At 48.7% G+C, this 15215-nt stretch overlaps 1 protein-coding gene across 1 annotated transcript in view; it reads left to right on the top strand.

Annotated features, from left to right (window-relative positions):
• The first annotated feature begins 4030 nt into the window (after positions 1-4030).
• Positions 4031-15215, top strand: part of ONECUT1 (one cut homeobox 1) — a 30217-nt gene continuing 19032 nt past the window's right edge. The window contains exon 1 of the mRNA XM_050966914.1: positions 4031-6241. Coding sequence (XP_050822871.1) covers positions 5164-6241 — 1078 coding nt within the window. The 5' untranslated portion in view covers positions 4031-5163. The remainder of the gene's footprint in view (positions 6242-15215) is intronic.

Raw genomic sequence — 15215 nt, forward strand, 5'->3', positions numbered from 1 at the left:
TGGTGCAGACTTTGAGGCGGTGCTCGGCTCTGGGGTGCCCCAGCTGGGAGGGAAGTTTTACCCCTTCATGCCAGTGTGGCGAGTAAATCACCTGCGGGCCAAGGTCTGAGTCTGAGCACCAGCTTCTGCACCCTGCGGCCCAGAGCAGGGAGCTGTTCCATTCCACGCCTTTGGGTGAAACGGGCCCCACTGCAGTCCGGGGCCAGGATTTCACCTTCACTCCACTGCTGCAGGGGAGCCACTTAGGTGGCTAGTGTTAAAGTAACGTTGCTGGCTATGTCCATTAGATCAGTTCAGTATTGCTGGCTTTATTTGATTACGGTTAAATTAGGGGTCAGTTTTGGGTGACAGCCTTGGGCCTGCGGTGGGGGTCCCAGACTGGGAGTGCGGAGGTCTGGTTTCTAGTCTCAGCTCTGCCTGTGCTTTAGGGATTAGTTCCCTCCTTTGTAAAACGGGATAATAAAGCTTGCTCACCTTTGTAAAGCCCTTTGAGCTGTACAGAGGAATAGCCCTATGTACCTGCAGAACACGGTCCTATATGTGTTTCTAGCTACTTTGTTTTATTATCGTCTTGTGCTTTATTCTTGCTTGAAAATGTTGACGTGCCTGCAGGAACATTGAGCGATTTGCCTTATTGTAGCATCACCCCGCTTTATTTTCGAGGCACCCTCTTTTCCGCCGGCTTCGGACAGTACTTTCAGAATAGCAAATGAAAGGTCAGGTCATTTTCCTTTGTTTTGGCCAAGGATTTGGTCTAAAGATCAAACACAACAAACCTAGGGTGCCTTCTGGTTCACAAAATATGCACTATAAATGTAGTAGAAGGTTCTTTTCTAGGGACACCGTATGAAAGATTTTATCAAATGTGCTTAATATTTGTTTAGCCAAGTGGGTTTGTTTTCATCTTGATTAATATGGTCCGCATTTAAGGCTAAATACACTATTTTGCACAGTTGTTTACAAAATGTTTGCAGGAGAAAATGTCCACAAAACCCTTGTGATAAAGTTCTAGCAGGAGACGTTTCCAAATGATCCTATGATTTACTTTTCAAGTCGCTTCAAAAGAGGGATGGCTTATTTTGTTCTGGGTTCACCCCTATTTCTGTCTCCACATGACCTCTGAAAAATTGTGAGACTGACTTGATTGCATTGATATTGGTAGCCAAAGACTGGCTGTTTAGAGCTGAGAGATAACGTCAAGATTTCACAATATAAAACAGCCTTTGATCTGATGCATTTTCCAGCCAGACGGGTGGATAGGAAAGGATGATGGCAAATTTCAGTCATTGCTGCTACTACAAACTTATGTACACAGTGAAGTGTACTTTGAACAAGAGAAGGACCAGCGATTTGCCCAACAATTCTATCTAGACAGCTTCGTTTTGCCAGCTTAGAACACATCTGTCCGTCATAGAAACATTATAACAGAGCCTCCTGTTTCAGATGAAACCATTTGAGTAGTTGATGTATCCAGTTAAATCTGCTTCATTTGAGTCAACCACACTCCTTTCAGGATATCGCCATAAGAAATGTAGAAAGCCTGTGGTCCTGGTGGTGTGCAGTTTCTGAAGGATGAATGAACTGGGAGCGCTAGTAAACTCAATCAGGGATAAATTTGCATCGACAGGGAGACTGTCCAAGCAATCCACTGGGGCTGGGGGGCGGTGTTTTCTCAGAATTACATATGTGACTCCAAGGGTCTAAGAATTCATACAGAGCAGTGGTGTAACACAGAAATTGCTAGATGACTCTTCGACATATTATTCCAAATCTGTTAGATTAACCCTGGAAATCTGAGGAAGCAACATGTTATTACCACATTTTCTGGCTACACAGAATCGCATCTAAGGGTTGATACACATCGTATATTTATTTTTCCTGTACAAACGCTCACTGATTTCATGGTAAGATCTGTATTGTAACGGTTCTATTGACATCATGTCAGATCAAAAGATCTGTTTTGAAGATAATAGAAGTATAGTATTCATGTACATTACTCCTGCGACCAAAATCCTGAGAACTACTTAACACTGTGTACATTTTAGATCAACAGCCTTCTCCTTATATAACAATCTCGTAGCTTTGAAGGGACTTGATACAAACAAATCTGCACGGCGAGAGACCTTCTGATCTTCCATGGGATCTGCAGGTGCTCAAGCACCTATTGGCCTATTGGTTCTAGCCCAGCGATGGGCACCTCTGATAGGATAGAAATGTCTCCCAAGAAGATGGGCACCTCTGATAGGATAGAAATGTCTCCCAAGAAGACACACTCCGCAATGGGCCATACACATTTACCTTGGCATCACAACCGGGGCCAGTCATGTTAGTGGCACAATATGCCCAGCTAGGAGTAGAGTTTTGTTTAGTTTGAGAACGGCTATTAAACTACATTAATTCAGTGTCCCAAGTCGGTATCGCTGAATTCTCAAGTGAAAAGCCATTCCCAGTTGAGGTTGCTGCTCCTGCTTTAATTAACCAGACGTGGGTTGGGATTGCACTACAGACTATACGGAGGAGCACCCATTAGTCTGGGGCTGGCAGGAGAGGGAGGGCTGACCAGAACGCACTCTCCCTCTTAGCCTTAGCATCGCTCTAATCTGCATGTATTTGTAAATAATGCCGTGCTGTCAGCAGTTCAGGCGTGAAGCTGCTGCTTGCACCACCATAAAACACCCTTCTCCCCAGGTCTTCGTCTCACTCGGCCATTACACCCGTTAACGTCAGCGGGCTGAAGACATGTTTAAATACATTATTTTTACGTGCAGTGAATAAATATAAAAAGTCCCGTTTAAAAAAAACACCTCATACCGGGCGAGGGTACCTTTGTCAGCTAAGCAGGGCTCGGAGCTAATCTGATAGCATGGAAGGAAATCACTTAAATTTCCTTCCCTTAATTTTCTTCCACCCCAACACACGTAAATACTATTGCGAAGCCGAGCCTGGCTTCTCCTAATCAGTTGTGTTACTTCCCCGTAGATCGGCTCAGATATAATGTAGAGTGTCATAATTCCACCCTCCCGCGGCTCGGTTTGGGGAGAGAGAAGCCACATTTTAACTGGCTTGGTTCGTTATTGTTAATGGACGAACAATAGGCACATCTGTCCTTTCTTCCGCTAGAAAAGCACCTTAGCTAACAAGTTTTTCTTTCTTTCTTTCTTTCCCTTTGGAAAAAAACAGCGGCATGTGGTAGCTGGAGCGTCCTTACAAATGCTCGGTTTTCACAAGCCGGACAGTTGACATTTTTTCCTCTCTGCCCCCCACCCAAACTTGCTCTGAGCTCATTCCTTGCAAGGGGGAGGGATTGGGGATGGGCGGGGTGCCTGGGAGCGCGGATCTCATTTAGTCCCAGCAGGTCGCAAGGACTGGAAAAGCTGCCAACTTGAGCTACTCCTGGAGAGCTCCAGTCTGCTTGTCTTGCGGGGTTTCGGAGGGATGGGGGGAGAAAAGATGGGAAGGGGAGAGCTGGGGATTGGGGAGTGAAAGCAGATAATATGAAACATGATCACCAAATGTTTACAATAAGGATGTGTCTTCCCGGCTACTTAAAATAATAGTTTCCCTAGCGAGAAGCAAAGAGCAGCGGGCAACAGGGAGCGAGGCGCGCAGAGAGGCCCCACACAGGGTCGCCTTCCGGCCCCCCCCCCCCCAGTTTCGCCCCCCATCCCCTCTCCCATCGTATTTCCCTTGGGGGAGCGAGAAGGGGACACGTGTGAACAGCCCAGCTCCCCGGGCTGCGGCCCCATCCAGGGGGCGGCTCGCACTCCCGGAGCCCCTGGGAGCGCTGGGCGGCTTTGCCGGTGCGTCCCGCAGCTGCCTGCCTTTTGTTGGTTGGCTGGCTGGCCGGGACGCTGCGATTTTTCACCTTGATGTGTTGACTCGAGGAAACCCGGAAGTTAATATTAAAATTCAATTTAAGGAGGCTCGCTCACTAAAAATGCTAAGTCACCAAAGGGGAGGGACCGGCCGCTTTAATTACACAGGGAAGCCCGCGCGCGTCTCCCGCACCTAGAGGGAAGGGCGACGGGGAGAGGCAGGGAGACCCAGCGCTCTGCAGCTCGGACCCTGAACAGCCTCCCTCCCTCCCGAGCCCAGCTGAGGTTGCCGTGTGGGTGGAGGTGACGGGTTATTGGGGGCGGGGGTGAGGTGCTCGCCTGCAGCGTTCTGAACAAGCTGGGGCTCTACAGTCCCGTGTACATCCCGGGTTAAAGCGCTGTGGGTGCTGTCCCCGGCCAGGGAGCAGCACATCTGCCTCCAGCCCCTGGGGGACAACCTGCAGTTCTGGTACCTGCCTGGGGGTGGGAGACCAGAGCCAAGCTGCAGCTTGCCCTGCTCCTCACCTCCGGCTTCTCTTGGTGGCTGGGGCGCCTAGGGTCAGATCGCTGGAGGGAGGGGTGCGATCGATGAGAAGGGCCACGCAAAACAGCTGGGGTGGGGGGCGCACAGCCTACAGCGCCCAGGGGCGCGTGTGCCAGGCCAGGGTCTGTTTCTGACAGGCACAAGGGCCCCCACTCCAGAACAGCTCCTTTGTGCTCCGCGCAGCCGAGGGGTTGTTCTCGTTTTCCCGTACACAGCCATCTAATCTGCTGACGGTGACATGCAGACTTCTGCAGCTCGCTGCCTGTGGGCTGAGTGCAGGCTTTTCCCCCCACCTCCTTCCCGGGAGGGGCTTCTTCGGAGCTTGGGAGCGGAGAGAGCCGGGCTTGGATAGGAAGGAGAGACGGTCCTGCTTCCTTAATATGTACGGTGATGTCACGGGCAGGAGTGTGTGTGTGTGAATGTAAGGAGGGGGAGGGGGTGTGCATGGGGCCCCCAACGCGCATGCTCGCTCTCTACCAGCAGCAGCAGCTGCAGCAGCAGGAGCTGTGGCCAAAGACGTTGAAACAGTAAGAGACATGGCTAGAGATGGCGAGGGACGCGACCAGATACCTACTGGGGCTGCTGAGGCTGTTTTAAAAGAACGGGGGCCTTAAAATTGATCAACCATCACGAAAAAAATAAATAAATCACACAAAAGAGAGAGCCCAACCAACCCCCTCGCCCCAAGCGCCTGATCCTTTCCACAGGGGGTGGAATCCTGCATGCCTCCAACGTGAAGACCTCCTAGGACTTTCCAACCACAGACCAGATAGATGTGGTGTCCACAAGCCTGCATGAATAACAATGAACGCGCAGCTGACGATGGAGAACATTGGCGATCTGCACGGGGTGAGCCATGAGCCGGTGCCAACCACGGCCGATCTGATGAGCAGCAGCCCCCATCACAGGAGCTCGGTGGCCCATCGCAGCAATCATTTGCCAGCCCATCCTCGCTCCATGGGCATGGCTTCCATCCTGGACGGTGGCGACTACCACCACCACCACCGGCCTCCTGACCACGCTCTGACAGGACCTCTGCATCCCACCATGACCATGGCCTGCGAGACACCCCCCGGGATGAGCATGAGCAGCACCTACACCACATTAACCCCTCTGCAACCGCTACCTCCCATCTCCACCGTCTCGGACAAGTTCCCTCACCATCACCACCACCACCACCACCACCATCACCACCAGCGGATCCCTGGGAATGTGAGTGGCAGCTTCACCCTCATGAGGGACGACCGGGGTCTGGCTTCTATGAACAATCTCTACACCCCTTACCATAAGGATGTTACCGGCATGGGGCAGAGCCTCTCCCCTTTGTCTGGATCAGGCCTGGGGGGCATCCACAACTCCCAGCAAGGGCTGCCTCATTATGCTCACCCGAGTGCCCCCATGCCTGCCGAGAAAATGCTCACCCCGAACGGATTCGAAGCCCACCACCCTGCCATGCTGGGCAGGCATGGGGACCAACATCTTACCCCTACATCCGCCGGCATGGTGCCTATCAATGGGATCCCGCATCACCCTCATGCCCACCTGAATGCCCAGAGTCACGGGCAGATTCTGGGCTCTGCCAGGGAACAAAACGCTTCTGTCACTGGTTCGCAGGTCAACAGTGGAAGTAATTCAGGGCAAATGGAAGAAATCAATACCAAAGAAGTAGCTCAGAGGATCACCACCGAGCTCAAACGGTACAGCATCCCCCAGGCTATCTTCGCCCAGAGGGTGCTGTGCCGGTCTCAAGGGACCCTCTCAGACCTATTGAGGAACCCCAAGCCCTGGAGCAAACTCAAATCCGGCCGGGAGACCTTTCGGAGGATGTGGAAGTGGCTTCAGGAGCCAGAATTCCAGAGAATGTCTGCTCTCAGGCTAGCAGGTGAGCCTCAGCGATTACTGCTGGGGTGGTGGGGGGGAGGTGTAGACAGACAGAGATCTCAGAGCTGTGTAGCTGCTTGCCCAGGAAAAGCCCATTCCAATACGTATGTGCAGATAAATAATATCACAGGTCACAACACACCTTGTATTTTTTGTTTCTTTCCAGTGCAATATGTCTCTCCCTTTCAAGTCTGACATTCCCACTGGATTTCCCTTCTAGCTTCTTCATATGAAAAGGGAGCGTTTGATTTATTTGCACCGTCGTCCCCGTCCCTAAACAATGAAATGCTAGGATGGTGAGGTGCTGTGATGCCCGTGTGCATGTCTGGAGTTAGAGGAGAGAAACAGAGGTGTGGGGGGTCATGCTGTGTACTGTGACACCCACAGGATCAAAATCTATCCAGTCAAGTCTTACTATATAGACATGTAAAGCCTATATGTTTATACCTGTGAACTGTACACAACATTGCATGTATATGTACATGAACTAGCAGGTGCACACAGGAGCAAAAGCTAGTGGACATTTTGGAGTGCCCATGAAATACGGATCAGGCCCCGTATTAGATAGATATTTCCTGTTATTGCCTATCTCCATATTAGTATATTTGCAAATACTCTCTGGTGTGAGGTACAGCCAGCTGATCAGCACACAGAACGGGACTAAGCTGTTGTATATAAAATTGCTTTCAAACTTAACATTCTGTGTGTGTGTGTGTGTGTGTGTGTGTGTGTGTGTGTGTGTGTGTGTGTGTGTGTACTGTCTCTGCCTCTTACACACACACACACACACACACACTTGAAGTGTTGAAAACCCTGTAGTGGAGACTTAGGGGAGGCTTCACAATTTTTCAAGGACCTCTCTGTTAAATGATGTTATCCATATGTTTGCATCTACGTTTTCGTCGCGTTTCTTTGGGTTTATTTGCTTGTATAAGAAATAAGAGCATAAAAGGCTGCCCAGAGCGAAATATTCATGTTTGTTTGTGTGATCGTGTTGTAACTGGGTTTATTACCCGGGAATTGTGGGGTTTGTTAACCGGGACTGTGTAGATATTAAAAAGAAAGAATCAATTTAAATGTTTCGGTGAAGTGTTGGGGAAATTGAAGCTAAGACCTCATAATAAATCGTTTTATATACTTCGGTGGATCTACTTTGTAGCAAAAGTAGCCTTGTGACAAGGGTGAATAGATAATAGCTAAGTTGAAAAGGGAGCAGATGCTAGTTTCCTATTCTGCTTATTTCGGATCGGGCATTTTAGAACTTTGCTTTTTGACACAAATGATACAATTATGGAATGTAACTTGTGGCTAAAGAGAAGGACTGGAACTGGTCAAAATTTGCAAATGATCACAAGTCTCATTAGTCCGCAGAGTTTTAATTTACATAGTTCCAGTCTGTATATGCATGTGAGACTAAGTATGCGTTATGCACAATTTATGCACTGGCTCCGTAATCTGTGGTGAACAGAAATAGCACCTGGGATTAACGTGGCCATAATTCGCTAGTTCAGTTTCTTCCTAGGGAATGGCTGGCTGTATTGTCTGCTGTGACCCGAACAAGCAGAGTAAGAATATTTCAATCCATTTCGTTTGTCTCTCTCTATTTTGTGCCCCAGCCCCAGCTTGTACTCAGTCATAGTACCGAGCCCGCGTTTAATATGATGGTGGTGGCCTTGAGTGAAGGTTTGTTAATTAACTGATAGGTCTCCATTAATTTGTCCCTGGAGAATGCGAGACAGTCAATCCGAGTTGGAGTCAGGGTCACTGATCCGTTTCACAGGCAGAAATAAAGGGAAGGGCCAAATCTTCTCTTTCCAGTGCACAAATGGGTCTGCGCCTCTACCTAAACAGTAGAATGAATACGATAATAAATGCTCTCGGGCTCTTCGGAGACCTCAAACGGGCTATACATTTGATTCCTCGCCTCCTTTTCCCATGCTTATGCTCGCTTGGCTTTGAAGCCTGCACTAGTGTTAGAAAGTGGGTCTAGCAGTGATCTTTTCTCTCTTAAACTGGAGATGTTCTCTCTACAGATAGAGGGGCGAATGAGGCGGGCTTTGATGGATATTTTCTGGTCTTCTCACTCCCCCAGAGTCATGTAGGTTTCACAGGTCTTATCTGCCAGAAAATCCCATTCTCTCTCTCTCTCTCTCTCTCTCTCTCAATAACAAACCCCCTGAACGGTAAATCCCAGTCCTGCTGCGGATGTCCAGGCGGGAGGCGCGGGGAGGGAGGGAGTTGGTGCCCGAGATCTCCCCTTAACGATTGACAGGGCGAACTTCGATTTGGAGCGTATTTTTAGGACAATTTGGACGACCTGAATTTCCACTTATTTACATAGATCGATACTGGAAACAACCACTCGAATTAGACTATGTTGGAGCCCCCTTCTTGGCATGAGCTGGAAGGAAATTATGCCAAGCCAGGCTGGGCTGCTGAAAAGAAGATAGACGGGAGCTGGGAGCTTACAGCAGGGCCGATTTCTGCAGTGTAGGATTGATACGCTATTCCCCGCACTTCCAGAGATTCAGAGAAACAGGCAGCATTGTTCGGTACTGCCCCAAATCAACCCCCTTCCCCACCCAATTCCTCCTCCGGCCCACCCCATCAGGACAGCGCTGGGTGTAAGTGGATCTCCATAATCTCTTTAGGAAGACAAAGACTCATTATTCCGCCCTCTCCTTCAAATCCAACCTGAATGCTGGATATTTGCACATGAGGGAAACAGAGTCCCATCCCTAAGGGTAATTTAAGCAAACATGGACATGGAGACACAGCATCTATTCTGACCTGGGTGGGGGGGACGGGGCTCTGGCTGTACTGTTTATTTTTTAATCCTTCTGGCTTTGTAACAAGTTCCTGTATTTCCCCTATAAATATTGTAGGACCGTTAGGATCCGAAAAACAGATCCGGATCCTCTCCTGACCAGTCACCGGGCCTTTTTTGTCTAGTGTGTGACCCTGGACGGGCTGGCGATTGGAAGCGGCTGAGCCTCCTAATTATCCGGGTCTCTGTTGTATGCTTGTTGCCACTGCTCGAGCGCCGGTCCCTTATGCAGGCTGCTCTGCCGGACACCCACCCTCTGGCTCCAGGCTTGCGGCCTCTCTTGTGACCCCGGGTTACAGCTCCTTAATGGGGGGTCTGCTCAGCGCCTAGCCCTGGCATTGACCTCCGGGGCCCCTGGCCGGGCCACTCCTTGTCTCCAGCACAGCAGCCACCGTGTGGGATGGGGAAGGGGGCGCAGGGCGGATTCACACGGACCCAGGGCTGCAGCCGGTCCCGGGCACTAGGGGGGGGATCCTTAGCAAGGACTCGGAGCCTGGAGGGGGGGAGCAGGAGGAGATAGGGAGGGATAGACCTGGAGCCCTGGGCCATGAGAGGCCCTCGGGTTATCCTGCCACCTGGGAGAAGCAACAATCGCCGCGGACTCAGGACAGAGCAAAGCGGCAGCAGCCTGGAGGAGCTCGGGCAGTGGGGGTCGCTCGCTCCCATTACGGCCAGGGGCCGGACTGGTGGGGGACCCCAGGGGAGCAGGAAACGGTGCGATGCGGCACCGCCTTAGGCCCTGCCCCTGCCCAGAACAGAGGGTCCTGGGCAGGTGAAATCCGCCGGAGATCCCCGCACCTGCCTGATTGGAGGCGAAGCCCGGTGCCAGCTCGGGCCTGCGAAGGGGCAGCTCGGGAACACGTGTCTGTTTACATGGAGCTGATTCCCGATCGATGGGGCCCTGGCGCGCACACGCACCGGGCCGGGGCCTTCTCCAGGGCGGACGCCAGTCACTCTCATCCCCCGCTGTGGGCTCCCGGCACAGCCCACGGCTGCCCCCGCACCCCGCCGGGAGGGGAGGGCGCTGGGTAGTTCTCGGGCTGGCCCCCAGTAATGCGAAGTGCCCGCGTCCAGGGCAGGCTGCCATGCGCTGGGAGGGATGCAGGCGTTGCTAGAAAGGCAATCTGCTGTAAATGCATAAACTATCGATTTTATTTTGTGCAGGTTTTAAATGTGTGATGATCTTACTAAGTGGTAAAAATCTGCCCCGATTGATATTGATGTATGAACATCAATTCGAAATATCATAAATTACTCCAGCCAACGCAAATTAAATTTCACGTCCAAATTATAACTCACTCTCGGGCATTTAGAGAATTATCAAGCAGATTAATATCCCGAGCAGGCTGTCAGACTCTTTATTTATTTTCTACCCGTTTCTTAAAGCCAACAGAAAGAAGGCGACATGGAGGAAAACAAAACCCTGGTTCTTTTAGGCTTCACAGTCTTGTCCAGCACTTTATCTTGAGTATTTGCTCCTTCCAGCGATCCCTGGGGGTTTCTTACCTCCCCGATTACACCGAGGCTCCGACAAATAAAGGAAAAATTGGTAGTTACATGGAAGCTGTATTGAGGGCTTGACACTTCCTGGGCTGTCTCTCGAAATGTAAGCAGAGCTGCTAATTGCAAAGCTGACCTCTTCCAGCCTCCATTTTATTCACCTCATCTTCCTTCTCCTCTCTAGTCTCTTTTCCTTTGTCTGTCCCACTCCCTCTGCCCTTCACTTTGCATATTTATAAATTTACCCGTTTTTCTGCTTCCCTCTTAGAAACATTCTTTCAGGGATGATTTCTTTTTTGCCTTCGTGATGTTTCAAAGGGAAAGTTAAGGATTATTATTATTAATATGAATAAAAGGCTAGAGCCCATCTACAATCTGTTGGGATCGGAATGTCGATTTATTTTAGCGTGCAAGGTACATTTGAAAAAAATAGTTTTGAGAAGAGTGAAGGCTTGAAAGGACAGAGCTAGCCCAGAAAAAAAAAAGTGCCTACTTCACTTTGAGCTGGATCTAGGATCTGAAATGAATCTGGCCAAATGATGCTTTCAGAAAGGTGTCTTTTGAAAAGAACAGCATAGTCACACACACATATACACTTGCCCAGCCAAGGTAGACTCACTCCAGGGAGCTAAGAAAGTAAAACGTTAAGGTGAGATCAGATTTCGAAATAACTGGACAATACAAGAGAAAGCTACAAGTGTACAGGACTGGACCAGAGTTTCCCTTTGATACAAAACTCCCCACATGTATATTGTATAACGAAGCGGTCAGAAGAGCAGAGAATTTATCAAACGGCCGCTTCCTAGCAGCATGTTCTCAAACAGACTCTTTCACCGATGCATTGTATTTCCAATTGCTAGAGAAAACAAAGTCCAGTTCTCCTCTGAAGGCAGCAGGTCCCCAGTGCTACAGGGCCCAAGGAGGGAAGCTGAGCGCTTTCGGATGTAGGGAACATTTCCTCTGCAAATGGCTCACCCTAAATTGCAGACGCAGGATTTGCCCACGGGCGCTGCCCGCTGCTGCATGGCACAGGGTGACTTTGCTTCCTATATCAGGAATCAGTCAATATCTTCCGGAAGCCTAATTTTTAAAAAAAAAAAATCGTTGCTTTGCCTTTCCCCCGCCCCCCCTCGAACTTGTTTTCCTCCATAAGAAATTAAATCTCAACTCAACTGAAGCCTGGGAAACCGGAGAGAAATTCTCACCAATTTAACTGTAAAGAAATCAATACTGTAATCAGGGCAGTTTTCCCATTAAATATAAAATCTAATGAACGCCGTTTGCAACACTTACCCTGAAGACTACTGTGTGCAAACTCACCGCGTGCAAGGAAAAGTCGATGCATTTCTGATATTAGCAGATCGTCACACGAGCAGGCAATTAGTTCATCATTATAGATCTGTTTAATATTTACACAGTGGAGATTATGCATAAATATATTTGCATCAGAAACGATACATTAATCGATTTTCGGTTTAACATGAATGTCTTGCTGCTTGTTTTAGTTATGGAGAGCCCATCATTGTAGGGTTTCTAAAAGACTGCAAATCTCCCTTCAAGGAAACTGAAAAGCGACGCACCTGCAGTCTGATCATTAAACAATCCATCCCACGCCCATAGGCCTGTGCCTTGCGAAGTAGACATCTATTTACACATCTCTGTGGCTTGTACAAGTGCTGCTTGTTAGAGAGGGAGCTTTGGGGAAAGGTTTCGCCTCCTGTGTGTTTGTTTTATAAATTAATTGCTAAAGGAAATCAAGTGCATTAGGACCTTCCAAGCCTAAAACAAGCAATGAGATTAGGCGATTATTTTTTTTAAGTTCACGTTTCTTTTCTGATCTTTAGGGAGGGCAAAGTTCCCACCCGTGCATTTCAGAGGATGCCTCTGCTTCCCACCAGGACAACTCATTAGTTGCCATTTACCTACAGGTCACGTGTTGTATCAGTTAGCAACCAGCTTTGTGGTTTCGCTGGGATTGCTGTGAAGTAGCCTTTTAAATAAGATAAAGTTAACTGCATTCGCCCTAGCTGGGTTGGCAGAGAGCAGCAGCCGGTGACTCAAAATGATAAGGGCCGAACCAGAAATCCCATTCCCCTGGCAGCTAGTAATAAGTGCTCTGAGAAAGTCCTCCAGTGAAGAATCTGCGCTTGTTTGTTGTCGGTGTCCTTGTAGCCTGATTGATTTATAACCCGCTAATACACAGCCTCATTTGCTTTTTGTTAATATTTATCCAAAGGAGGGACTGAAGGACTGCTTGGCTCTCTGGTAGCGTGTCAACAGGTGATCGCGTTCCTCTAGGCCGGGCTTGCAGAGGATTCTGCAGTCACAAGCGGGGGCGGCTAAAATGAGATTAGAAACACACGCAGTGCTCTCAGGGCATGGCTCGACGGGTTCGTGGCTATCCGGGCCACGCTGCCTCTCTGATGGGCGAGCAGCCCATGGCATTTACACAGCAACGCCAGCATGGCTCCCTGAAATGACCTATACCAAGGCATCAGAGCGGTGGGTTTGATTAGTTACCCCGTTGTATTACTGTCAGGAAAGGCAGAGAGCTGCTTGAGGGGCCCAGGAGGCTCGAAGGGGTGCAATTGAAGGGGGTCTCTTCCAATCCCGAAGTTTGACGGATGTGATTGATTCTTGTGACGTGAGCTGGATTCAGTTAAGGGCCTGACTTTCGCTGGGTTTTCATGCACTTTCCCCAGGGAAAGTACCTTGCTTCTGTAGGTGCATTGTCTATTTCTTATGAGCATTTCTGGCTTGTCTGTCACCTGAAAGGGACAGGGCCAGCAGAGAAAAGGACTTGCCTGGTTCCAATGCGCAAAAGCAGTGTAAGCCGGAAGCAAGATAACTTGCAATGAGTGGCAAAAAGGGAGGGGTTCAACATCGGTTAACCTGGCTATAGCCACAGCCTGCTGCGCTGGAGCTCTTCCATTTGAAACTGGTCTTCCCTGTCTCTTTTTAAGATGCTGCCATAATGTAAATGTTTCACATCTCTGGTTATTTATTTGGCTTGGCAGAACCCCTCTGAAATCACAGCGTGCTGGGAGTGAAGCGCATTGGGATGCGGGCCCGGAAGCTATGGGAGATGGGGTGGTAAACAGATAAAGGAGGATTTGGGGATTACCTTGCTAGTCAATAACAACCCTTAGTTGCCACAACAGGTGTTTAAAGATGTTTAAACATTACTTTTCCCCAAATGACATTTTCCCAGGGTTTCCTAGTCATTATTCAGTTCTGATTTTTGTTTGTTTGTAATTAATCACGTGTTATTTGAAAGACACAGTGGGGCCGGGCAGGGAATGATATTTTAGAAAGAAACTGTAAGAGGAAGAGAGATATTAAGGGGATGTGATTGTCCCTGGTGGGTCTCTTCTGGGCTGCCATTTTGATGATGATGATGGGAGAGTTCATCAAAATGGGAGCTGCTCCTGGCCTTTTGAGGGAGGCCTCTTGGCTAATGTGAACCTGGGATTGTTTCCTTCCACTAAAGAAATGGGATTTGACGAGGAAATGTGAGCTCAGGGAAATCCCAGCCTCACGCAATGCAAGGAGAGTCAGCTGCAACTATTCCAAAAAGAGGTGTCACAGATTCACATGCAATTGGAGGGGCTGGGGCCCTAGCCTGGTTGGGACCCCAGTTTATAGATGCAGCCTCCGTACATACACAGCTGAGTGGTTGCGTAGTCTCACCGTTTACGAGACCTCTGCTGGACTTTGCTGCTTGTAATTTCTTCTACAAAGTAATCCCCAATAGTTGTGTTGTCATATATATATATATATATATATATATTGCTCATTTGAAGTGTGTGCAAGACTATCTGCTAATCTGAATGGAAAGCAATCAGTTAATTTCATCATATATGTCCGCAGATTTCTCACATCTCCTCTCCACAAATTAAAGAACGATTGTATGCATAATATTGACATGCTGCTCTACATTTCAACGGACATTTTACTTCCTTGTTTGAGCCGTGCTTGTTATTCAGAAGCCATGCGCCATCTACTGTCCAACAGTAGCTAGTGCGAAAAACTGTAAAGTACCAACTGGTCTTTGTACTAGTTGACAGTGTCTAATTGATGGGTGCGGGGTATTTTGGAGAAGCATCTGTTATTTCTGCAGCACGTGTCATCGCCTCTGAATTTATCAAGTCCTAATTCAGACACAAAAATACAAAGAACTTTCCTGAAACTTTGCAAACATCTGGTTGCCAACGAGTTGCTAATGAGAGGACATGTTCATTTCAGTCGCTTGAAAGGAAAGTTTTTCAGTCTTTTCTTTAGGGATTAGTGTTCATGTGAATAAGAATCTATGAAATGAAGACTAATTTTTGAAGCAAAACAAACGCTGCGCCTTCGGTTATATGTGGTGGAGGAGTCTATTGCCTTTTTTGTTCTAAATTGGGTTTTGATTGATAAGCTCATCTGACCAGAATTCGTGCACAGGTAGGATTCTGAATTTCAGCACTTTGGACAGTTACCTGCCTGCTCCCCCGCTGCGATTTCTATTCGCAGATCTTTGTCTTGTCCCTATCCTGCAGGCTGCATTTCCTGAAGGACTCACGTGGGAAAGGTTGTGGGTGACATGGTAAGCAAGAAGGGAATCTACTAATTTCGTACAATAAAGTCAAAAGAGGTAAAGAACAGGAGG

The sequence above is a fragment of the Gopherus flavomarginatus genome, chromosome 9 (genome assembly GCF_025201925.1).
Source record: "Gopherus flavomarginatus isolate rGopFla2 chromosome 9, rGopFla2.mat.asm, whole genome shotgun sequence".
Lineage (NCBI taxonomy): Eukaryota > Metazoa > Chordata > Testudines > Testudinidae > Gopherus > Gopherus flavomarginatus.